The sequence below is a fragment of the Artemia franciscana genome, chromosome 17 (genome assembly GCF_032884065.1).
Source record: "Artemia franciscana chromosome 17, ASM3288406v1, whole genome shotgun sequence".
NCBI classification, from domain to species: Eukaryota; Metazoa; Arthropoda; class Branchiopoda; order Anostraca; family Artemiidae; genus Artemia; species Artemia franciscana.
The window spans coordinates 23,930,546-23,955,410 of NC_088879.1; the positions used below are offsets into that span (position 1 = coordinate 23,930,546).

General features: G+C 34.6%; 1 protein-coding gene across 1 annotated transcript; it reads left to right on the forward strand.

Moving 5' to 3' along the window:
• Nucleotides 1-3,166: 3,166 nt before the first annotated feature.
• On the forward strand, nt 3,167-24,451 carry LOC136038032 (vesicle transport protein USE1-like). Its single transcript, XM_065720973.1, has 5 exons — nt 3,167-3,352; nt 7,972-8,143; nt 10,771-10,952; nt 18,754-18,895; nt 24,304-24,451. The coding sequence occupies exons 1-5, from the start codon at nt 3,182-3,184 to the stop codon at nt 24,357-24,359; spliced, it is 723 nt and encodes a 240-aa protein (XP_065577045.1). The 5' UTR covers nt 3,167-3,181; the 3' UTR covers nt 24,360-24,451.
• Nucleotides 24,452-24,865: the final 414 nt, after the last annotated feature.

A 24,865-nucleotide genomic window follows, 5' to 3' on the forward strand; every position in this document is an offset into this window, starting at 1 on the left:
TAAATCTATCAGTCCTTCATTAGTCCTACGAAATTTTTTATTCAATAAAAAATTTATAAGGGTTATCATTTTATTTAAAAATATGGAACATTGATCCATCATTTAAATCAGGTTTTATCTTGATTAATATCTTCGATTCTTATATCTATCTATGTATATAAAAATAAGTTGTCTGTGTGTGTGTGTGTCGAGTGACGTCATGTTTGTGTGTCGACTGACGTCATGTTTGTTGATTGACGAAATTACACACCGGGACATCGGGAAACAAATGACGACCGGGACACCGGGACATAGGGAATATAAATGACGACCGGGACACTCAAAGAGAAAGCGACCGGGACACAAGGAATGTTCGATTAGCAATCACCATCAACAAAGCACCGGGACACAAATGACGACCGGGACACAAATGACGACCGGGACACAGGGAATATAAATGACGACCGCGACACTCAAAGAGAAATTACAGACTGGGACACCGGGACACAAATGACGACCGGGACACAGGGAATGTTCGATTAGCAATCACCATCAACAAAGCTCAAGGGCAATCATTAGAATAATGAGGTATAGATCTGAATACAGATTGTTTTTCCCATGGACAATTATATGTTGCATCTTCAAGAGTCGGTAAACCTGACAATCTATTTATATGCACAGATAATGGGACAGCCAAGAATGTTGTACATTCGCAAGTTTTACGTAGTTAAATATATATATATATATATATATATATATATATATATATATATATATATATATATATATCCATCTGTATTCACAGGTGGGACACAGGGACACAACTACAATGGCGCGTAACTAATATGGCACATAACGACTTGCGCGTGCGGGGGGGGGGGGGGGCTTGGGGGCGAAGCGCCCCCACCAACTAGGTGTTGGGGTGGCGCGAAGCGCCACCCCAACAGCTAGTCATAGATAAAACTGTTAGTGTCCACGTAGCATAAACTATAGCGTCACCATATCTAGGTAACATATGTTCATTATGAAACTCGTGCACAAGTAATTTACATAATTTTAATGCAGCAAATCCAATGTAAATTGGTTTATGTAATTTCATTTTTGATTTAGCTGTTGCAGATCTAAAGTATTATAAGGCACTTGCCCTTCCGCTAAGTGCCATATAGCGATCGCAATTTCTGTCCGTCTGTCTGTCTGTCTGTCCCGGTTTTGCTAGTTCGGGCACTTCCAGATAAGCTAGGCCGATGAAATCTGGCAGGCATACCAGACACCAGACGAGATTAAATTAGAAATAGTCACTTTCATGATTTCATAATGGGAAACATGATGGGAAATTGTAAAAATTTCGAAAATGTTCATATAAAATGATGTGAATTCAATTAAAAACTTCTGTATTTCTTATGTTACTGATTCGTTATTCACTTTACCCTAAACAATTATTACAAAAAAAAAATAAGGAATTAAATGGGTATTGTTGAAAGGTGAAATATGCATTTTTAAGGTCTGATAGAGGCTGTCAAGAACACATTCTTACTCTCCACCTGATTGTACAACGGAGTGATTGATTTACTTGTGTATCAAAATTGCCTTCATTGATCTTGCTGCTGTTTTTGAATACCTCACTCGGGCCGAGCTTTGGAATTTTTTGAAGGAAGACGCTGTCCAAGTAGAACTAATCGAAATATTCGAAGGAGCCTGCCGACAGTAAAAAACAAAATTTGTCATTGAGTCAAAGGACCAAACAGGGGTTTCCTCTGTCACCATCTCCTTCTTCGTACGATATAGACTGGATTTGATGTCTTTCGAAAATTTAGTTGGAGATAAGTAGCTCTAGGACAACAGGTTCCACGATATATTTCCAGATGCCTTTGCAATCACTAACAATTGCGTTAAAGTCCCCAAGAAGAAGTAGTATATCATAGAGAGAGGCAAAAGATATAAGGTGCGCGAGGTTTGTTTAGACCTGGTCCTTAACATCGGGGTCAACCTCGTTCGTTGGTGTAGAGTATGCTACTACAAAGGGTCTTCCATAACGGTGCTGAAGGTCGATCAATAGGAGACGCTCTGGCACGGTGTTACAAGATATCAGCACCTTCCTAGCCCCTTGGGGAAAATCAGTATCTGTCCAAAGCTAGCTCTCCTTGTGTTGTCAGTACTCGACCAAAGAAGACTGTTGTGGTCGCTTATGAATTTCCTTGCTTTTCCTGGCAAATTGTGTTTCTGTAACACCAGCATTAGCAATAGAATATCGGGCTGGAGAATGTCCACTAGCCCCTGCCTCTTTTTCAGATGTGGTTGCTTAGTTTTTATTGATCTCAAGAACATTACAATGTTTGGAAAGTCAACGAATGGGATTATGTAGAACAATTGTTCTCAGGGAAATAGCAATTTAATGGTTTGTATAGTTTTTAGTTCCTCAAGTCAGATTGTAAGCCATATCAGAGAACATTAGCTGATCCGATTTTTTGCACTAGTTTATCTGTTTCCTATATTTAGTAGCTGCTATTGTTCTTAGAGTTCTTAACTATATTTTTAGCTTGAAAAAAATCGTGAACATGGAGCTTTATGTATCTGCCAACCAGGTAGGAAAAAAGTTCCAAAGTTGCCAGTAGCAGAATTCGACTGAATTTTAAAAGCTGCCGATACTTTAGCAGTACAGCTTGTGTTCTGACAGCTTTTCTTTGAGCAAAAAGTGTTTTTCACATGAAAAAATGGTATTTTCAGAGAAAATCTGCCAAGAATTTTGAAAACTGCCGAGTAGCAGTACTCGGCAGCATCAAATAATATTTGATCTTTTTCTGGTTGACAAAACAAAATTTAAAGCCAAGAACAAAAATAATCAAGACATAATTGAAGTTAGAGCAGTCATTCTTGGAATAATCGAAAATTCTACAGGTTTTGCTAATAGATGTTTATGAAGGTAAATTTATAAAGGGGGTGAGTGAAATTTATAATTTGATGATGAATCACTAGCAGTGGCGACTAGACCTACCGGCATACTTAATGCTGACTAAATGTGAAATCTCTTCAGTGAAACGACATTTTTATGAAGTAAAGCATTGCTCAAAAACCTCTTGGGATAATCAAAAAGTTCAAAAATAATTCTCATGACTGAAAATCAATTTGATGTAAGCAGGAATTTATGGTTGGCAACCCTGTAGCTCGTAAGATGCAGTTGTTGTGTCTCATTTGCCTATTAAATATGTGTCTGTTAAACCGTCATATCAAAAGTTCTGTTAAATTTTACTGCTTTTTCACATACTATTTAAGATACACTTGCCTTGCTTCTTTTAGCCCTCCTTCAAATCAAGCACTGGAAGGATATACTAAAAAGTTAAAAATTGTACGAGGACTTGTTATCTCTGATGAAATGGTAATTATTATTTTTTTTTGTTACTGTAGTTAAGGTAACTTATGCTGAATTATAAAAGGAGAATGAAAGGACCCAGAACTAAAGGACATACATTATAAATTCATAATTCTATAATTTGGAAGAGTTTTTGTTTTCATAAGGATCAAAATTTTAAACATTTGGAATCGCTTTGATGCCGCTAAACAAAGTGGGAACATTGATGGTTTTGTTTTAGTAAATGGTAATAGAGAAATAGTGAATGTGTGATAGTGAGTCAGCAAATGATTAAGGGAATAAACTGATTTAAAAAGATTTCTGAACTTGGTGATGATAGATTTTGGAATAACTTCAAAGCATAGATGTCCAAAATCCAAACAAATGAATATTTGTCACCAAATGTTGTAATGCCTCTCCATTTCCGCAATCCGGGTAATGCAAAAAATTTTCGACTTAAAAACGAGCAGACATTAAACTAAAAAAAAAACAAGGCTTATATGTTAAAAAAACGGCAGAAACTACTGTGAATAAAGAAATAACACTTGAAACATGCAGAAGTTATAATGAACAAACATATAAGCCAAACCTAAAATAAGCATAAACAGCCGAAAAGTCTAGAATGCCATTTGGTCTTTACTGATAAAATTTCTGTCTGTTCATTACCACTGCTACTACAACTAACAACCAACTGCAGCATCAAGCTTTCTGGGTCCAACACTGCTGCGTACATTCCTCCTCCATCCAATTCTATTCAAAGCAGCCCTCTTCACCACCTCCAAAGATGATTCAGTTTTCTAAAATTCTTTTTTACGACCTTTTGCTACCTCATTACAGGACCCCGTAATGGGTGGCAGAAAAGGACAATTTTTTCCTATCTGTCATTCTCAATCCATAAAATGCATCCTAGACATTCTAACCTTCCTCACATTATGGTGGATAGAACCACATAGTTCGTATAGCTTAATGTTTGAAACACGGGTCTCCAAAACGATGCGTAGAAAACTTCTCTGGAAAATAACTTAAAAAATACCTTTGTCTTCAAAAGTATCCATGTTTCAGAACAGTGTACTTGACCACTGCCATCACTTTCCAATATTATAGTCTTGATTCGCTGACTTATCTTCCTGTTCTTCCAAATCTTTTTCAGTTGAAAAATACACCCTGGGCCTTGGCTATTCTTGTTTTAACATTTTCACTGCATCCACCATCTTTACTAATAATATTACGTAGGTAAGTGAATTATCTCACTGATTGATCATCTCGTTATCCAACATCACCTCTTCATCTTCTCAAAACATCCAAAATATCATTTATTTTGCTGACATTTTCGTCTTGGATACTCAACCCATCATCATAACCTAATTCCAGGAGAGTTATGCCAACTCGTTTGATTCCTTGCTCTCTTATTGCCTTTGCCGTGTTACTTTGAACAAAGTCCATTAAATTGGTGAGTGCAAATTACTAACCTCATTTCTTATCTTAACCAAAGCATTGTTGTTCTCGTACATACCCAATGATCACTTCTATGTATCTGGTATACCATACAAGGATAGAACCTTCATTAAAGCTTTTCTATAGGCTGAATCAAATGCTTGTTCCTAATTTGTAAAACTTAAGATTAAATAGGCATAATGACTTAAGCAGCTCTAACTTATTAAGCTAAGAGTAAAAATTTGGTAGATACATCCTCTCCTCTTCTTAAAACCACGCTGTTCTTTTCTTAAACATTAAAACAGCATGCCTAAGCCTAAAAAATATCATCATACTAAGCAATTTGTTTCCTACTGAAACTTAGCTAGTGTCTATAAATACCACATCACTTTCATCACTTTTCTTATAAAGGAGTTTCCTTGAAGTGTTACTTAAATCGGTAGATACTTCCCTTTTTTTTATAAAAATCATATTAACAGTCTTCAGCAGTTTATCGTTAACTTCACAACTACCATGTCTCCGAAACCCACTTGGCACACTGTCAGCATCTGAGGCCTTATTATTTTTAACCCTTTTAGTCTTGTCTCTCACTTTTCCTTGGAAAGTAAATTTTCATTCCCTTCTAAATTGCCACAAATTTTTTCATTCTTTCCTATGTCACTTTGTGTAACTTTATCACGGTTTGGCACATTCTCGAAATGTTCTACATATCTCTCTTTAACCCTTTCCTTATCACTGATCAAGACCCTGATTCCATCTTTAATTTTGGACAAGTCAAGATTGACTACACCCTCTCAATTTCTTAACCCCATCTGCTACTTTACAAACAATGTCCCTAAAATTATTCCATCCACCTTCTACGTTTTCAAATTTTAGATTTCCAGTCTCATACTCAACCAATATAAATACTATCAGTCTCTATTTTTTACCAAACTGTGTATTAAAATCTATTAAATCCTGCTTTTTTGTTTCTGTAACTGTAAGTGAAATTTATGGGATCACTACTATCTCCATTAGTCAGTTCTACTGGGGCATATGCTACTATGACTAATTCCTTGCAGGTTTTAGTTGTAAAATAAGCAACTAGAATTTTATTATTAATACCTTCCCAGCTTAAGCTAGACTTAGAAGCTTCTTTATTTGTTATGAGCCCTGTAATTTGCCTAAATAGCGATGAAGACCACACTGCCTTTCCATATCAAACAAAAACAACGTAGAAACAATAAGGAAATTTTCTCAAGACAGTGGAATTCAATTCAGTGAATATTTGGGCCCTGTGTCCTAGGGCCGTCTTCAAAACAACACCAATATATATATATATATATATATATATATATATATATATATATATATATATATATATATATATATATATATATATATATATATATATATACACACATATATATATATATATATATATATATATATATATATATATATATATATATATATATATACACATATATATATATATATATATACATATATATATATATATATATATATATATATATATATATATATATATATATATATATATATATATATATATATATATATATATATATATATATATATATATATATATATATATATATATATATATCAGGCACGTACGCAGGAATTTTTTTTTTCGGTGGGGAGGGGGCCCAAAACCTTCGAAACAGCAGATATAAAGTAGCACTTTTTTTATTTAGTAATGCAAAAAGCAAGTATATCGGAAAATACAGATTAACTTTAATCTTTGCCACAATTCTACTTTTTAAAACAATTAAAAGCTTTAGCGTAAAGAGCGAGGGATTGCGGAAGGGACAACCCATTTCATATACGGAGTAATTTCTGTTCGTTTTAAGTTTTAATGTCGCTCCTTACTTTCAGCTAAAAAAATCAGTTTTTTTTTTATTTAATATATAGAAAGTCAGCATAATAATATAAACTTTCAATGTAAGATTTTTTTTCTGTTATTCCATAAAGCGCAAATGACACTAGCATTTTGGAGGATATGAGGGGTGGTAACCCATCTTTATGTCTGGTCGAATTTTAGAGACAAAGCATATTTTGACAATTCGTCTTGTTTTACTGTTTTAAAAATACCTCTTTTTTCATTGATCCTTTTAAATTTATTCTTTTCAAAAGTAAAGAAAAAAAACAGAAACAAAACAAACTAACAAAATACCAAACAACAGTTTCATTTTAGACAATCTATTTAGTTTTCAGCGAAGTGAAAATGGCTTTCTAGCTTTTTGCGGTCACCGAGCGTCCTTATTTTATGTATTACTTTTGTTTAAAGCTTGTCTTCACTGTGCATGTTATATTTTGCTTGTTTTAGGTGTCATTTCTTGATTCATAGTGATGATTGCTGTTTTAAAGTTTGATATATAGAATTCTTCCTTATTTTAGATTTCTAGTCCTTGGTCCTTTGTTCTTTATTCTTGATGTTCAATATCAGGAGTAATTGGTTTCAGTTTCCCTTGTAATTTTCAAAAATTAGGCTGTCTTTATTTTTTTCCTGAAAATGGACTTTAGAGACATGTATTAATGTGAAACAACTAACCAGTTTTTGTGTTTTCTCTGCCAAATTTTGAGATTTAACTGCTTGAAGTATCACTTTCCAAAAACCTCATGAGCTCAGCCTAATCGAAATTAATTTCTTATTTTTTTCAGTTTGAATATTATTTGTTTAGATAGAATGGAGAGAGTCATTATAAGCTTTTTTCTGGTCATATATTGCCTTTCCTTAGGTCTAAGGATCTCTGTTAGTATGTTATGTTTTGTCCTATGTCTTCAGCCAGAACTTAAAGAAAATGTCTAATTATATTGAGCTGGATTTTTATTTCCTTAGAAACGTATTCTGAAAGGGGTTTGTATAGTTTACTTAGCAAGGTTTTCATTAATTTTTTGTTATTACAAGATTTGTTGGTGATTTAAAATTACCGTTGTCATTTTGAAATATGTAATGCGTATAGTTACTATAGATAAGCCGTTAACTTTCTTTTTTTTTTGGGGGGGGGGGGTGAGGATACTGTACAGACAACATAAAAAGCATCGGAAAAAACCTCGAAATTTAGTGGAAATTCCCCGTTTAGTAACTTCTGTTTTTCCTTTTCTTGTCTCTGTACTCTCCTAAGCGGTCAATCTACTGTTTGATAGCAGATAGCTAATTACTTGTGGCACTTTCATATTGGTATCTTTTATTTTTTCTTTATCAGCCATCTGTTGAAGAAAAGAGTGCTGCTTTAGACTGCGTTAGTCATGGTGAAGCATCAATAGGTGAAGACACCCCTTTGAAGATACTCCGTCAGCGTTACAAGGCTGCCTGTGATAGAAAAATGAAAGAACAACTTCTGGAAAAGGACAAAAAGGGTGGCCAAGAAGTTGAAGGTTCTACTATTTATTATTAATCCATAGGTTTTGCTTTAGAGTCCTCTTTATTAACATAACACTCTCCAGGTCACTTGCCACTCACGGACCCTATGTCACTTTACGGTTTGCTTTAGTGTCCTCTTTATAAACACAACACTTTCCAGGTCACTTGCCACTCACGGACCCAGGGTCACTTTAGTGTTCGCTTTAGTGTCCTATTTATTAACGCAACACTCTCCAGGTCACTTTAGGGTTTGCTTTAGGGCCCTCTTTATTAACACAACACTCTCCAGGTCACTTTAGGGTTTGCTTTAGGGCCTTCTTTATTAACACAACACTCTCCAGGTCACTTGCCACTCACGGACCTCGGGTCACTTTAGTGTTCGCTTTAGTGTCCTATTTATTAACGCAACACTCTCCAGGTCACTTTAGGGTTTGCTTTAGGGCCCTCTTTATTAACACAACACTCTCCAGGTCACTTGCCACTCACGGACCTCGGGTCACTTTAGTGTTCGCTTTAGTGTCCTATTTATTAACGCAACACTCGCCAGGTCACTTTAGGGTTTGCTTTAGGGCCCTCTTTATTAACACAACACTCTCCAGGTCACTTGCCACTCACGGACCCCGGGTCACTTTAGTGTTCGCTTTAGTGTTCTATTTACTAACGCAACACTCTCCAGGTCACTTTAGGGTTTGCTTTAGGGCCCTCTTTATTAACACAACACTCTCCAGGTCACTTGCCACTCATGGACTCCAGGTCACTTTAGGGTTTGCTTTAGGGCCCTTTTTATTATCACAACACTCCAGGTTAAGAAGTTTCAAAGAGGTGGTCGTCGCTAACATGAAGCCGATTTTATAATTGTCGTATTACGGAGGAGTTATATTTTTCTCCTTTTCTTTAGAATAAATAACTTTCCCTTTTCATACATTCATGCTTAGCCCATGATAAGGAAACATTAGTTTTTGTTACAGATTTTTGTGCAAATTGCTCTTTTGAAAGTAGTACGAAATCTTGATGAAAACAGTATTTTCATATTTTTAAAATTCTGTAACCAAGCCATCTATTTCGAAAATTAAGTTGTCGAATAACAATCTGCAAGCTGTTTGCTGCGAAACTAATCTTCAGAATATTCGAATTTTCCGAAATCTCTTTTCTTGAATAAATATAGATTTGCTGCTAATTTTCTGTTTTTCTGGTTTTTTTTTTTGTATTGATTCCAAAAGGCATTTCTATGGGGATTTTTTTTTCATCTAGCTTGTTCGTATTTTGTCCTCTTTATTTATTTATCTAAAATGATGCTTATTGATATTGCCCCAGCTTACCTAAGAATGCTTTTTTTTATGTTTAAAAAAAAAAATTATTATGCTTTTTTTTTTTGGGGGGGGGGGGGGCTAAACTGCGTAGATAACATAAAAAGTATCAGAAAAACTTTGGAATTTCATAGGGATTCCCCTTTTAATAACTTCTGATTTTCCTTTTCTTGTCTCTGTACTCTACAAAGCGGCCAGTCTTAAGTTCTGGAGGTGCGGGGAACCTTAAAGTTTTAATGATAACCTCTAGCAATGTTTGCATTTTTGGAAACAGGATGTCTCAGAAAAAAACATTTAAAATAAAAAAAATGCTTCATTATTTTATTTAGAATAGTTATTTGAAGGTTGATATGGGCTGCTATTTGTAATTTAAAATTATGCTTTTAATGGCTTTCTCCCTCCCTCCAATGAATATACAGTCTAAAAATGTTTATATCTGTTGTTTTTAGATATAGAGTTCTATTTAAGTGTTTGGCATTTTTGAAGAAAAATTTTCAGGACCTTTCTCAAGATCCCCTGAGAAACTGCAAATGCTAGGGCACCATTTTACCTCTGAAATTTCGAGTTTCTACAGCAAAACAGTTAGCTACCTCATAAGGAATGAGGAAACAATCTCGTTACATAATTGCCAAAAACTTCTGTTTTCACAATTTAAAAATGTTTGTACCGCTATGCCGAAAGAAAATATTATACTTCTGCTAAAATAGATTGTACTAGTAGCTAAGACTGTCGGGTAACTGGCATAAAAAAGGAAAACAATGTCTTGTATAATCTTTTGTGACGATCGGATAGAAATATAACACTCATTTACGAAGAGAAAAGACTTAAATTTTTTATCCATCTCTGCGAGTAAAACATTCTAATATCGATTTATTTTTCAAAAGTGTAACTGTGCTAAACAAATAATTTGCTCTCAAAAAGGATTTTACTTTTTACCGATGGAAAAAAAGAAGCCCGTTACCTTACTTGAGCCCATAACTCCAAAATTTAAAACCTGGCACTGCACCCACTGAATTAGACGAGTTTGGCAATCGGTCTTCCACCGTTATGATATTTGTATACAAAAATAGGGTTTCTTTGAGTTACAAACACTAACCAATTACAGATGTAGATTTACATCTGTAACTGTAAAACTCAAGACAAAAATCCTCTTTAAGTCTGTTTGATTGCGATTTAGTCGTCTCAGTAAGTTCGGAGGATTAAGATTTTTCTATTGAATGGGGAGAATTAAATACATATATATGAAAGATTCGCAATTTGAGTTTTTTTTTTATTTTGAAATAAATGATGTTTAATGTTTTTTACATTCTCTAAAAAAAACGTCATTCATTCAGATGAACGCAAAAAGCTGCTGGGGCACAGCAAGGCCGATGAGAAGACAAAAATCAGTTCAGAAAAACTGTTAGAAAACCAAAGGCAAAAGGAGGAGGGAGCTATTGACAACATTTTAGGTCTTGCCAGAGAGATGAAAGATCAAGCTCTGATATCAAATAAAATCATCAACGCCGACATAAAGGTATTGTTTATCTCTTTTTCAGTGTTATTTTTATAGCGTCTATTCTCTCTTCTCTCTTCTCTCTCTCTCTATAATTCTCTTTATCAGTTTATCTTTTCTCTCTATACCTTTCTTCTGTCTGAAGTATGTGGTCATGGAACTTTATGTGTGGGTTTTTTCTTCAGATAGGTAATATGGTAAATAGTTTTAATAAAACTTGATATTGCTACAGCACTCATTTTGCCAAATGTTTGCCCCCGTCTTAGTTCTTTTGAAGAAAGTTGAAATATTAATAATTTACCAATATTATGATTATTTGATGTTATTTTTGCTTTACACTGTGTATTTTTGTTTTGCATGTCTGTAGTATGTGGTCATGGAACTTCATGTTTGTGTTTTTTTTTCGGATAGTTAATATGGTAAATAGTTTCAATAAAATTAAAAATTGCTACAGCAATCATTTTGCCAGCAATCATTTTGCCAAAAGTTCGCACCCGTCTTTGATCTTTTGAAAAAAGGTGAAATATTAATCATTTTTCAATATTACGATTATTTAGTGTTATTTTTGCTTTACACTGTGTATTTTTGTTTTGTCTGTCGTTTTCAGGAGGATTTTTTGGTTGGGGGGAGGGGTTGAGAAGAGGGGGATATACTGGGGGAACTTTCCATCGAGGAATTTGTCATGGGGGAAGAAAATTTCCATGAAGGGAGCGCAGGATTTACTAGCATTATTAAAAACAAATGAAAAAATAAATATGAAAAAGTTTTTTTTCAGCTGTAAGTAAGGAGCAGCATTAAAACTTAAAACGAACAGAAATTTTTACCCATATGAGGGGCTCACCTCCTCCTAATACCTCGCCCTTTACGCTAAAGTATTTTTAGTAATGTCAAACATTTTTCTACGGCTTTTGTGATTCAGGGGTCATTCTTAATGAATTGGGACAAAATTTAAGATTTAGTGTAAAGAGAGAGGTACTGACGAGGGGGTGAACCCTATCATATGTGTAATAAAAACATAAGAATAAAATTTCTTTACGTAAGCTAATTTATAAGTTACGTATATCTTTTACTAATAAAAAGATTCGTAAAAAATCAAAAGTTCTAGTTGTCTTTTTAATTAACCAAAAATTGGAGGGCAACTAGGCTTCCTCCCCTGCACTTTTTTTCTCAAAGTCATTCGATCAAAATTATGAGAAAGCCATTCAGCCAAAGAAAAATAAATATGCAAATTTTGTTTTAATTATTCCTCTGCGGAGAGCCAAAATCAAAACATGCATTTATTCAAAAACGTTCAGAAATTAAATAAAAAAAACAAGTTTTTTCAACTGAAAGTAAGGAGCGACATTAAAACTCAAAACGAACAGAAATTACTTCATATATGAAAAGGGCTGCTTCCTCATCAACGTCGCGCTCTTTACGCTAAGTTTTTTTTACTGTTTTAAAAAGAAGAGTTGAGAGAAAGAGTCAAACTTTAGCGTAAAGAGCGGGACGTTGATGAGGAAGCAGTCCTTTTCATATACGAAGTAATTTCTGTTCGCTTTGAGTTTTAATGTCGCTCCTTACTTTCAGTTGAAAAAACTTGTTTTTTTTATTTAATTACAATAAAATTAAAAAATGCTACAGCAATCATTTTGCCAAAAGTTCGCACCCGTCTTTGATCTTTCGAAAAAAGGTGAAATATTAATCATTTTTCAATATTACGATTATTTAGTGTTATTTTTGCTTTACACTGTGTATTTTTGCTTTGTCTGTCTGCAGTATGTGGTCATGGAACTTTATGTTTGTGTTTTTTTTCGGATAGTTAATATGGTAAATAGTTACAATAAAATTAAAAATTGCCTCAGCAATCATTTTGCCAAAAGTTCGCACCCGTCTTTGATCTTTTGAAAAAAGGTGAAATATTAATCATTTTTCAATATTACGATTATTTAGTGTTATTTTTGTTTTACACTTTTGTTTTGTCTGTCTGCAGCATTTGGTCATGGAATTAAAAATTAAACAATAAAATTAAAAATTGCTACTGCTTTTTTTGAAAAGCAGGAAATTTTTCCTGGGAGGGTTGGGGTCAAAATTGCTAAAGAGGTGTATTCTAAGGCAAAGACTTCCAGATTTTTTTAATGACATTCGGGACCTATTTAGGGTGGAGATACTACGCTACCATCCTGCTCTTTTTTATACATTTTTAAAATACTGTTTTTGATATCGATATTTATTTTTATGAATCCATATTTCGTCTCATATCGCCCAACCCGAACCCTAAGTGCTTCATTTCCTTGGAGAATTTACAAAAAAACATTTTCCCCAGGCTCAAAGGTTAAACTCGAACATGAGCTATGCGTACCTCCACCCTTCAACCTTGACCCCTGAATAAATCGTCTTAAATTTTGTAACGACTTTTTGTTGTTTTTTAATAAGGGTTTGTGCATTTTTCATTTAAACATATTGAATTGTTTGTCCTTTGTCTTTTTCAGTATTGGCCATAGAGTTAAGCTTTAGAAAGGTAAACGTTCAAAAATACATTTTATGAGTTTAGATGAATAAACTTTATCGTTTGCAATTTAGTTAACTGAATCTAGTTGTTATGGTCCTTTGCTCTTCATGTATCTGAAAATCACTGGGAATTGTAAAATCGAAGCAGTACTAAATTTGATTGGGGTCAAAGATTCTATATAATGGGGAAAAAATCGACTTGGAGTATCTGACTTTCTTTTCCTCTTAGCATAATCGTTCAGAATGTTAAATGCATTTTGGAGATAACTGTATTTAAATACACAAAATCCTATTCTTCTGACAAGCTTCGCAAATTTTCTTAAAAACAAGAGCCAAGAGCTCATATGACACTTGTGACGAGGTCGGAAGAGCAAAGAGCTTATATGGCACTTCTAACGAGGCTTTTTCCAACTTTCCACTCTAAGTGTCTTCCGAGATTTCCGGTTTCCCCCTCCAACTCTCCTCAGTGTCATCGGATCCGGTTAGAATTTAAAAAAAGAGCTCCGAGACACGAGGTCCTTCTAAATATCAAATTCCATTTAGATCCGATAGCCCGTTCGTAAGTTAAAAATACCTCTTTTTTTCTAATTTTTCCGAATTAACCGTCCTTCAACTCCCCCTCCCCCCAGATGTTCGAATCGGGAAGTGACTATTTCTAATTTAATCTGGTCTGGTCCCTGATACGCCTTCCAACTTTCAGTGATCGCTATATTGAACACGTATCTAGTTTCGGATCTTCTTCATGTAAAAATTGGGGTGGTCCGGGTTTTGAATCTCAGACCTCTCGCACCCTAAGCGAGAATCATACCCCTAGACCAGCAAGCCATACTTAACAAGAACAATCATTTGTTTTATCGGTAAACAAAATTCTCCTCAACTATCTCGTTCGCTTGCCCCCCCCCCCCCAGATGGTCGAATCGGGGAAAAGACTATTTCTTATTTAATCTGGCCTGGTCCCTGATGCGCCTGTCAACTTTCATCGTCCTAGTTTATCTGGAAGTGCCCGAACTTGAAAAACCGGGACCGACAGACAAACAGACAGACCGACGGGCAGAAATTGCGATCGCTATATGTCACTTGGTAAACACCAAGTGCCATAAAAACCTGTTTGAAAAAAATTAAATAAAAAACAAACTAGTTTTTCTCAACTGAAAGTATAGAGCAACATTAAAAGTTAAAACTAACAGATATTATTCCGTATATGAGGGGGTTTGTCCCTTCCTTAATATTCACGACAAAAGCCAACAAAATTAGGACAAAAACTCAAACTTTAGCATCAAGAGCAAGGTATGGAGGAGGGGGCAACCTCCCTCGTATAAGAAATAATTTCTGTTAGTTTTCAGTTTTAATGTTGCTCCTTATTTTCAGTGAAAAAAATCGTTTTTTATTTGTTTTCGGATCTTTTTTCAAATAATCACGTGAAATTTGGCTGAACTGACCCACCCCTCTCGAAAAATTCATCAATGCAAAGTTTCTATCAAGTAAAAATACAGTTCACACGAAAAAATCCCCCATACAATTCCATCCTCCAGAAATTCCTCCAGAAAATTTCTTGTTGACCTTTCCACCTGAAAAATTCTCCTTAGCATATTTTTATTTGGAAAAGACTTTACTTTTCAATTATCTTCCAAATCATGCCAGAAATTCCTCTCCTTGGATTTTTTTTTTGGAAATTCCACTTAAGAAGAAAGGTGCTCCTGCAGAAAATATCCCTGTAAATAATAGCTAGAGAATATCTCCCGCAGAAAATCTCCCCCCACGAATAAAACCCACAAACAATTCCAACCCCGTTGAAAATTTTCACCGGACAGTTCCTCCAAAAAAGATCCACATGTAAAATTGGTTAGGCTAAGAGAAAGCAAGACCAATAAAATGAATTTCGTACAGGAATCCTGATAAATTCCCTCCCTGTAAAATTTTTCTCCCTACGAAAAGCACTCCGTCGAAAATCGCCCAGCAGAAAATCTCCCTCCAGCAGAAAATCCCCCTTCCCTCCCCAAATGTCTGTATACTTCCAAATAATAAATACTATAAATAGGCAATGGGGAAATTTCTTAATTATAGCCGTTTCCCCAGGAGCTGTTGGGGATCATGGGTTGTAAAACTTTTAATTATCGTTTGAATGAGCCCTCTCCTGATCATCTTGGACCATCGGCTCGACACGATCATCTCTGGGGATAACAAAAAAATAATAAATAAATAAACACGCATCCGTGATCTTTCTTCTGGCAAAAAAAAACAACAAAATTCCGCATTTTTTTAGATTTGATTTTGAAACTCTACCGAAGAAAGAGCAAGAGGTCTTGTTTTTGAAAAAAAAAACCCATAAAATTCCACATTTATGCAGATGGGAGCTTAAAACCTGTATAGTTGGTTTCTCTGATACGCTGAATCTGACGATGTAATTTTCGTTAATATTACTTGACTCTTTGGGGGTGTTTGGAAAATCACTCCCTTTTTGGAAAATCATGCAAATTCTCTTAGGCTCTTAGCTCTTGACGGATATCACTAAACTCAATGAATCTTGTATATTCCGAATCCGCATTAAAAGTTATTGTTTATGTATGGATTGATATCAAAATAACGTTTTTAGAGTTTCAGCTGCTATTGAGCCTTGTTGCTCTCTATTTGCAGTTCCTTACCACGAACCCATAGATTGTAAAATGCTGTTTTATCAGCTGATGATTTTTTGTAGCAACAGCGTTTATTTTCGATCTTTTTTTGTGTTTTTTTTTCTTTTCATTGCGGTTGTCTCTCTCTTCGTATATACGTCGATTATCAGATATTTAATGTGTCAGTGATACATGTATGGAATATGTTTTTTTTTTCTGTTTACCTACATTATAAAGCAATCTTTTTATGTCACTACATTATGACACTGGTTTCTGTAAATTATTTCTTTTATTGTTATTTAATTTATTTAGAACACTACACAAGCCATGAGGCTTGTTGGCATTCAGTGTTATTTTTTTCCTGTAAGTTGATGAAAAAGAGAAAAGTTGAAAGGGCGCTGAAACCTCAATTAACAATTCGTCGTCCTCAAACCTAAAGGTCTCATCTGACATTACTCCACGTCTAAGATAATTTCCAAAATCGATTTGCAGGGCTGGTACCAAAGGGAGGGTTAGAAGGGCGATGTAGATGAGGAGGATCAAAATGTGATTGTGTACATTTTGCCCTGGTCCCTTTGGCACTTGCTTAGGATTTTTTTTTTCGCAATTACTTCAGAATTATGGGCAGTGTCAGGTCTGAACTTCAGGCATGACAACAACGAATTGACTAATGAATCAGTAAAATGATAAAGCTGATTTACGATGGTCGATGTTAATAGTAATAACCTTAGGAGTCCAATAAGACAACGCTCCGTGGACTTTTTTCATCATAGCCCTTGCCATCCCGGCCTTTGTGCAGGTATGGCCAGGCATTTCCTCTTGAATCACTTTGCTCATAATATATATATTATATATATATATATATATATATATATATATATTAATAATATATATATATATATATATATATATATATATATATATATATATATATAAAATATATATATATATCTATATATATATATATATATATATATATATATATATATATATATATATCTATATATATAAAAATAAGTTGTCTGTGGATGGATGGATGGATGTGTCAGGTGACGTCACCTGAAAAAACTGGATCAGGTGACGTCAAAACTGAAAAAACTAAAAAAAGGCAAAAACTACAAAAAAAACTAAAAACTAATAAAAAAAATAAAAAAGCTAAAAAACTAAAAAAACTATAAAGGTAAAAACCAATAAAAAACTAAAAAAAAAACTGAAAAAACTAAAAAAAGGCAAAAACTACAAAAAAAACTAAAAACTAATAAAAAAAGTAAAAAAGCTAAAAAACTAAAAAAACTAAAAAAAGGTAAAAAACTAAAAAAAATAAAAAATAAAAAAAACTAAAAAAAAGGAAAAAACTGAAAAATAAGCTAAAATAAAGGTAAAAACCAATAAAAAACTAAAAAAAAAAAGGAAAAAACTAATAAATGACGACACTCAAAGAGAAAAAAAAGGCAAAAACTACAAAAAAAACTAAAAACTAATAAAAAAAATAAAAAAGGACGACACTCAAAGAGAAAGCGACCAGGACAAAAGGAATGTTCGATTAGCAATCAACAAAGCACCGGGACACAGGGAGTATAAATGACGACCCGGGGGAAACAGGGGGATATAAATGACGACCGGGACAAAAAAACTAAAAAGAAAAAAAAACTAAAAACTAATAAAAAAACTAAAAAATCTAAAAATCTAAATAAGCTAAAAAAGAAAAAAAAAGGAAAAAAATAAAGGAGAAAAACAAAACTAAAAAACGAATGTATATACAGACCGGGACACCGGGATACAAATGACGACCGGGACCCGGGACACAGGGAATATAAATGACGACCGGGACACAGGGACACAACTCCGGTACACCGGGATACAAATGACGACCGGGACACAGGGAATATAAATGACGACCGGGACACAGGGACACAACTACAACGGGGACACCGGGGGAAACAGGGGGATATAAATGACGACCGGGACAAAAAAACTAAAAAGAAAAAAAAACTAAAAACTAATAAAAAAACTAAAAAATCTAAAAATCTAAATAAGCTAAAAAAGAAAAAAAAAGGAAAAAAATAAAGGAGAAAAACAAAACTAAAAAACGAATGTATATACAGACCGGGACACCGGGATACAAATGACGACCGGGACCCGGGACACAGGGAATATAAATGACGACCGGGACACAGGGACACAACTACAACGGGGACACCGGGGAAACAGGGGGATGTAAATGACGACCGGGACACCGGGACAGGGAATGGTCGATTAGCAATCACCATCAACAAAGCTCAAGGGCAATCATTAGAATCATGAGGTATAGATCTGAATACAGATTGTTTTCCCATGGACCATTATATGTTGCATGTTCAAGAGTCGGTAAACCTGACAATCTATTTATATGCAAAGACAATGGGACAGCAAAGAATGTTGTATATTCGCAAGTTTTACGTAGTTAAAACCATATATATATATCTATCTATATTCACAGGTGGGACATAGGGACACAACTACAATGGCGCGTAACTATTATGGCGCGTAACGACTTACGCGCGCGGGGGGGCTTGGGGGGGGCGCGAAGCGCCCCCACCAACTAGGTGTTGGGGTGGCGCGAAGCGCCACCCCAACAGCTAGTATATATATATATATATATATATATATATATATATATATATATATATATATATATATATATATATATATATATATATATATATACATTTTCCTTCTAGAATTTGGATAGCTGCAATGATCTTGCTGATGACAATGCAATCAAACTTGGGACACAAATGACGCGCCTAAAGGGGCATATCCAAAGTTTTTGGCGTCTTGGCCGATGGCTTCTTCTTATCGCAGCTTTTATGATTTTTTTAGGTAATGTTTATTCTTAATATGACTATTTTTGATATTCCTTGTTATAAAACAAGAACTTCAGTGCAATAGCTATTGCTTTAGGTTCTTAGAGGAAATTCTTTCTCGGTCTTATGTATAACTTGTCAAATGTTTTAAAACTTATTTTTGGCCATTATTTCCTTTATGTTTGAATATATGTTCACCACAACTGCAACTTCCTTGAGATTACAAGATTTTTCGAGAAAGAATTTCTTGGAGCTGGCAAATTAGTCCTTCCTACTGCAACTTCCTTGAGATTACAATATTGTTTGAGGAAGAATTTTTTCAACCTGGCGAATCTCTCAACTCAAGTTGAAGCTCATTCCTTGAAGTGTTACAACTACCTACTCTGCCTCCTGTCAAGCATCCCTGCAAGGATTATTACGGATTTCAACCCCTCGGAAAACGGCTGGCGACGTCCTAGAGGGAGACCACGCACCAGGTGGGCTGATGTCATAAACCAATGACTCCTCAGTCGCAATATCAGCTCAAACGAGACCCCATCACTAGCACGGGACAGAACGACCTGGAGAAGACTGACAGCGCTGCCAACTAGTTCCCTCTATGCTAGTGGCACTGCTGAGCAAGAGCTTTAAGTAAAAGCAGTTCAATTTCTTCCAGGAATGAACCTCTGTAGGGGGATTTGAATCAGATGGGGGGAGGGGTAAATACTTACATCATTTGTGCCCAGTTTAGAAGTTTGTTCCTTTTTTAAAATAAAAAATAAGATCACATACTGAAGAAAACTATTATTTAAAAAAATGAAAAAAAAAAAAAAAAAAAAAAACAGAAAAGCTCATAAATACGAGGCACGTCACAAAGCAAGTTCTCTTATCTTTGGCAATATTTTCTTTTTGCAAAAATACATTTTTGGTAATAGTTTTTGAGGGCAATATTGTGCTCTTCATCTGTCTTTTTTTTTTTGTATGGCTTATTTCAAAACGAATTTACCTTGTGGGTGAGCTTTATACACAGAACAATATTTGCAAATTTTTAATCTTGATGACGTCAAGTTAGCCGAAAATGAAAAAAATAACTTTCTTGTATTTTGTAAAACGTAATGAGTATTCGTCTTTGATGTTTTCTGTACTTCCTATGGCAGACATCACTGTGTCTGCGTCTTGCTAACTTAATTCTAGATATTTCTGGCCTTGGGGAAAATTTTTTAGGAATGTTGAGGGGTGTGTTAAACCAAATAAAAAGAAACTGTATACATCCAGGCTATAAAAAAAGGCGTGTGTGCAATATCTTAGGAGTGGCTATAGGTATTAACCTGAAACTTTCAGGGCTATTACTCCTGCTACTGCCACTGTGACTACTGGTAACCGCGACTAATTGTGACCATGACCACTTGCAACTGTGACTACTTAGAATTTTGACTCAAATCTTTCGAATCCAAAATGATCGGAGGGCAACCATTCGCCTTCCACGCCCTTCTTAGCTACCCCACCCCTTCTAAAGACATCGAATCAAAAGTTTTAAGACAGTCAATTTTTCAAAACTTTCTGAAGGTCAAATTACTATCCCTCCGGGGATGGCATGACACCTTAAAGGTCGTGGAGGTAAGCCTGTAAGTTATGAAAGTTGCTCATTATTTACATCTAGGGTTTGTTATTGCGAAAGGAGGGCATATTCGATCTCGGGTCTGCAAAACGACTTAGGGTATAAAGAAGAAACTTTTGAGAAATGTAAAGGGGGATGTTCAATAAAATGAAAACACATCATATGCGTGCTGGTCGTCAACAGAGTGTATCAGCAATTTTTCAGGAACGGCTGAGGGTATTAAGTTGAGACTTTCAGGGCATGTTGAGGAGGATGTTGAAAAGCGACCACAGGGCAAGCACCTTCTCTTCTTTTTTTAGATGTTTCCCCTCAACACTTATTGGAATTTTGAAATAGCAATTGTGTCTGTGGGGAGGCCGTGCCCCCCACAGCCCTCGGGACAAGGGATGTTAGTTATGCAGTATTCCCATTGGAGAAGGTAGAATTATTTGATCCTGGGTGTGTCCGGAAAAGCTACGGATTTCAGATGAAACTTCAGGGTATGTTTAGGGGGATGTTGAACTAAATGAAAAAAACTAAAACAATTTGCATTCAGGTTATCAAAGAGCGTATCTTCAATATTTTAGGAACGGTTAAGGGTATTAACTAGAAGTACTACTGCTGCGGCTGCAGCTGCAACTACTTGCCACTGCTGCTACATCTACTTTCGACTGTCACTTCTTGTGACTGTGTCTAATTTCGAACCAACCCAAATATTGAAGTAAAAAAGGACTCGAGGGCAGCCAGATCCTTTGCCATGCCTCATTTAACTGTGCCCCCCCCCAAAGACTTTCGATCCAAGTTTTGAGTTAGTCACTATGTTCAAAATAGTATAATTATATAATAACTCTTTCTCTGGGAATTACATGACCCCCACACCCACTGGGTAAGAACTGTAAGCGTGGGAAGTTCTTTATATACGGAGTTTACATATTTTTTACATATGGAATTTGTTATTTGAAGGGGGAGAGAGAGGTTTTCATACGGAGTTTACATATTTTTTACATATAGAGTTTGTTGAGAAAGGGTTTTCAAAATGGTATGCGTAATATATCAAGAACGCGAACGGTATTAAGTCAAATTTTCGGGGTATGCCGAAAGGACTATTAATCAAAAAGTGCTATTTGCATCAAGGTTGTCAAAAGGACACATGTGAAATTCAAAAATGGTTAGAGTATCAAGTTTGAACTTTCAGGGAATTTTGAGAGCGCTGTTGAATTCAATCAGAAGACATTATGTTTATCCAGGTTATCAAAATGATATCTTTTACGCACCACACTTAGTAAAAGCTCAAGTTAAGGAGAGTATTAAAAAGAAACAAAAAAAATTAAAAAGTTAAAGAAATTAAGAAAAGTTAAAGAAAAGAAATTAAAAAATTAAAAAGAAACAAAAGTCAGAAACAAAGAGAGCTGGGTCAAAGAGTATTTATTTTCTTATTCCATTTTCAATCATTTATAATCTTTTGAATATTAGCCTATGATGATTCTTTAGATTATATTATCTGTAAAGTACTGTTGAATCAAGATCTTAGTTCAAGAACTGCTCTAATCCTTGGTTTCAAATTGAAAAAAAAATTGTACAATGATTATATTAAATGCAAACAGAGACTATGCTCAGATCACCTTATGCAACTTAAGAATTTAAAATATAATTAAATATTTTAGTTTTTAAGCTTAAATCTTTTCATTGTAATAACCAGTAATAAAATTTTGGCTCTAAAAAGATAAGTTAAAAAACTTTCCGAAAAGAAATCTTTCAAAGAAAAGTAAAAATCAATATTAAAACTTAAGACGAGAAGAAATAAAGTCCTATAATTATTCAAAGTGAAAATGACCAGAATTTACTGTCAAAGAATGGTTGAAACCCAGAATGAACAGAAATTAAAATAAATAATCATATCAAACGTAAAGGTAAAATATTAGATCCTAAAACAATTAAAAATTAAAATAAATACTTAAGTCAAACTTAAAACGAACAGACATTGCTACAAACATGAGTTTGGCTCAATTCAAGGAATTTTAGGCGGTGGTTTAGGGGGATTTAGCGCACCAGAGAATCCTGTTGTAGAAGTTTCAAGCTCGGATGCGTGTTTATTTGTTTTATTTTTTTCTCTCTCTCTCTCAGGGGTGACTGTATTGAAATAATTGTCCTAGAAGATTGAAAAACGGCATATTCGAACGCAAATTAAAAGGTCTAGTGCCCTTTTTAAGTGACAAAAAAATGGAGGGCTACTTGCCCCCTCCCACGCCCATTTATTTCCAAAACTATTTGATATAAATTTTAAGATAGCTATTTAGTTCAGTGTAGTTGAAAGATAAAATAGCTATATCATTAGGGGTAAAATGACCCCCAGAGTCCGTGAGGAGAGGCCTCTAAGCTATGAAATTTGCCCAGTGTTTACGTATAGTATTTCTTATTTGGAAGTACACATACATTTTTCAGGGGGCTTGTGATTTTGTGCTTAGGGTAGATTTTCATTTGGGAAATATTTCTTGGGAGGTAAACTTTCGGGGGGGGGGATAAAGAATTCAGGAAAAATTTTAAACTGAGAGTATTCGACATAATTCTTCTACGAAATTCGTGTTAATTGTCTTGCATTATCTTTGCCAACTCAATTTTGCATGCGGAAATCCAAGGGAATTATCCGGGGGGTATTTTCCGCGTGTTTTGACTTACAGAAAATAAATCCTACGGAAGGGAGCATTTCCGGAGCGATCGAGAAACCGATCAGAGATGAGTCTTTTTCAAATGAAAGTATGCTAAGGACAATTTTTTTTTGGCTAAATCATTCACAAGAAATTTTACGGGGAATAGAGATTTTCAGTGAGGATGGAAATGTCTGGTGGGAACTTAATGGGATGAGGTTACTTTACTTCGGATGAAATTTTCACGGTGGAGTTTCCCGTGAGAGTGAGAGGGTATATTTCATGGGTGCTGAGCCAGATTTTCCTGCATTATTTGAAAAACGAACAGAAATTAAATAAAGAAAAACATTTTTTTTAACTGAAGAAAAGGAGCAACGCTAAAACTAAAAAAGAACAGAAATTATTCTGTACATCAACGGCTGCCCCCTCATCAATACCTTGCTCTTTACGCTAAAGTTTGACTGTTTGTCCCAATTTGTAGGATCGGCTAATGAAACGCAAGGGCCTTTCAATAAGAATAGGAAGCTTTTTAAAAAGTGCTAATAGCTTTAGCGTAAAGACCAAGGTATTGAGGAGGGGGCAACCCTTCATATACTGAGAATCTAAAATAAGCGTAGCAATTTGCTTATTCCTGCACCCAAATGCATCTAACATCAGTATAGCAGCTTGCTTATTCCAGTATAAAAAAAAACAAACAAGAAATTGATTTGGTTTTTGATTTTTTTTTTTTTTTTTTTTTTTTTTTTTTTTTTATTATTATTATTATTAATAGATTGTCATGGATGTGGCAATTTTTTCTGCATTTTTACTCGGTTCAAGCAACCACAGGTGTCTTGTAGCATATTCAAATGCATTCTTATAGATTTTAAATTTCTGACTCTTAGGGGAGGGGGAGAGGTATTATATATACAAATTTTTTGCCTGTTTTCTTTGATTTGTTTCAAAAAGTTAAAAGCTATATTAAAACCCAAAACGATTAGAAACAGAGTTCTAAAATAATTCAAACTGTAAGCCTAACTGTAAACCTTCCAAAGTCTATGGTGTCACATGCGTATTATTAAAATTAGATGAAACAACATGGAATTTTTAACCAAAAGTAAGGAGCAACATTAAAACTCAAAACGAACAGAAATGATTTTAAAATCTTAAGACCAACTCATATGTATTATAATTTAATGATGTCTGATTTTATTCTTTTTCTAGGAATGGTATACATTATCAAGCTTTTCCCCAAACCAATCTACCGAAAGGAACCTTAGCGCTTTGTTTAAACTTGTATGTGCTTTGATTTTTTCATTCGTTCTGTTTGTTCAAAATTGTTGTTACTAATAAAATACTGAATTTTTTTTTTTTTTTTTTTGATGATTAGAGGTTTCTTTCTCACAGTCTTTTTATTTGCGTATGAGCAAAAAGTAGATCGAGATCTGATATAGAAGTTCTTTCCAGAAAATATTTTTAACTCTTCCATTTAACTTTACTATATTTTTTGTGAATAAATTAGTCTTTATAATACGAGAACGATTGCAGGACTTCTGACAAAAACTAGTGTAAAGGGCCAAGAAGGAAATAAGAGAGACAGAATCTCAAAGATCATTTCGAAGACACATTATTGACCAAAAGCTCCTTCTTTCCTTACCGACATCTCTTACCCCATTCTAGGACGACCTGCTTTACGTTTGGCCCTAGATGGCTGATTCAAAAAGACGATCTGTGGCAATCTGTCGTCCTCTAGTCGCTGAACGTGTCTCAGCCAGCTTAACCTTTT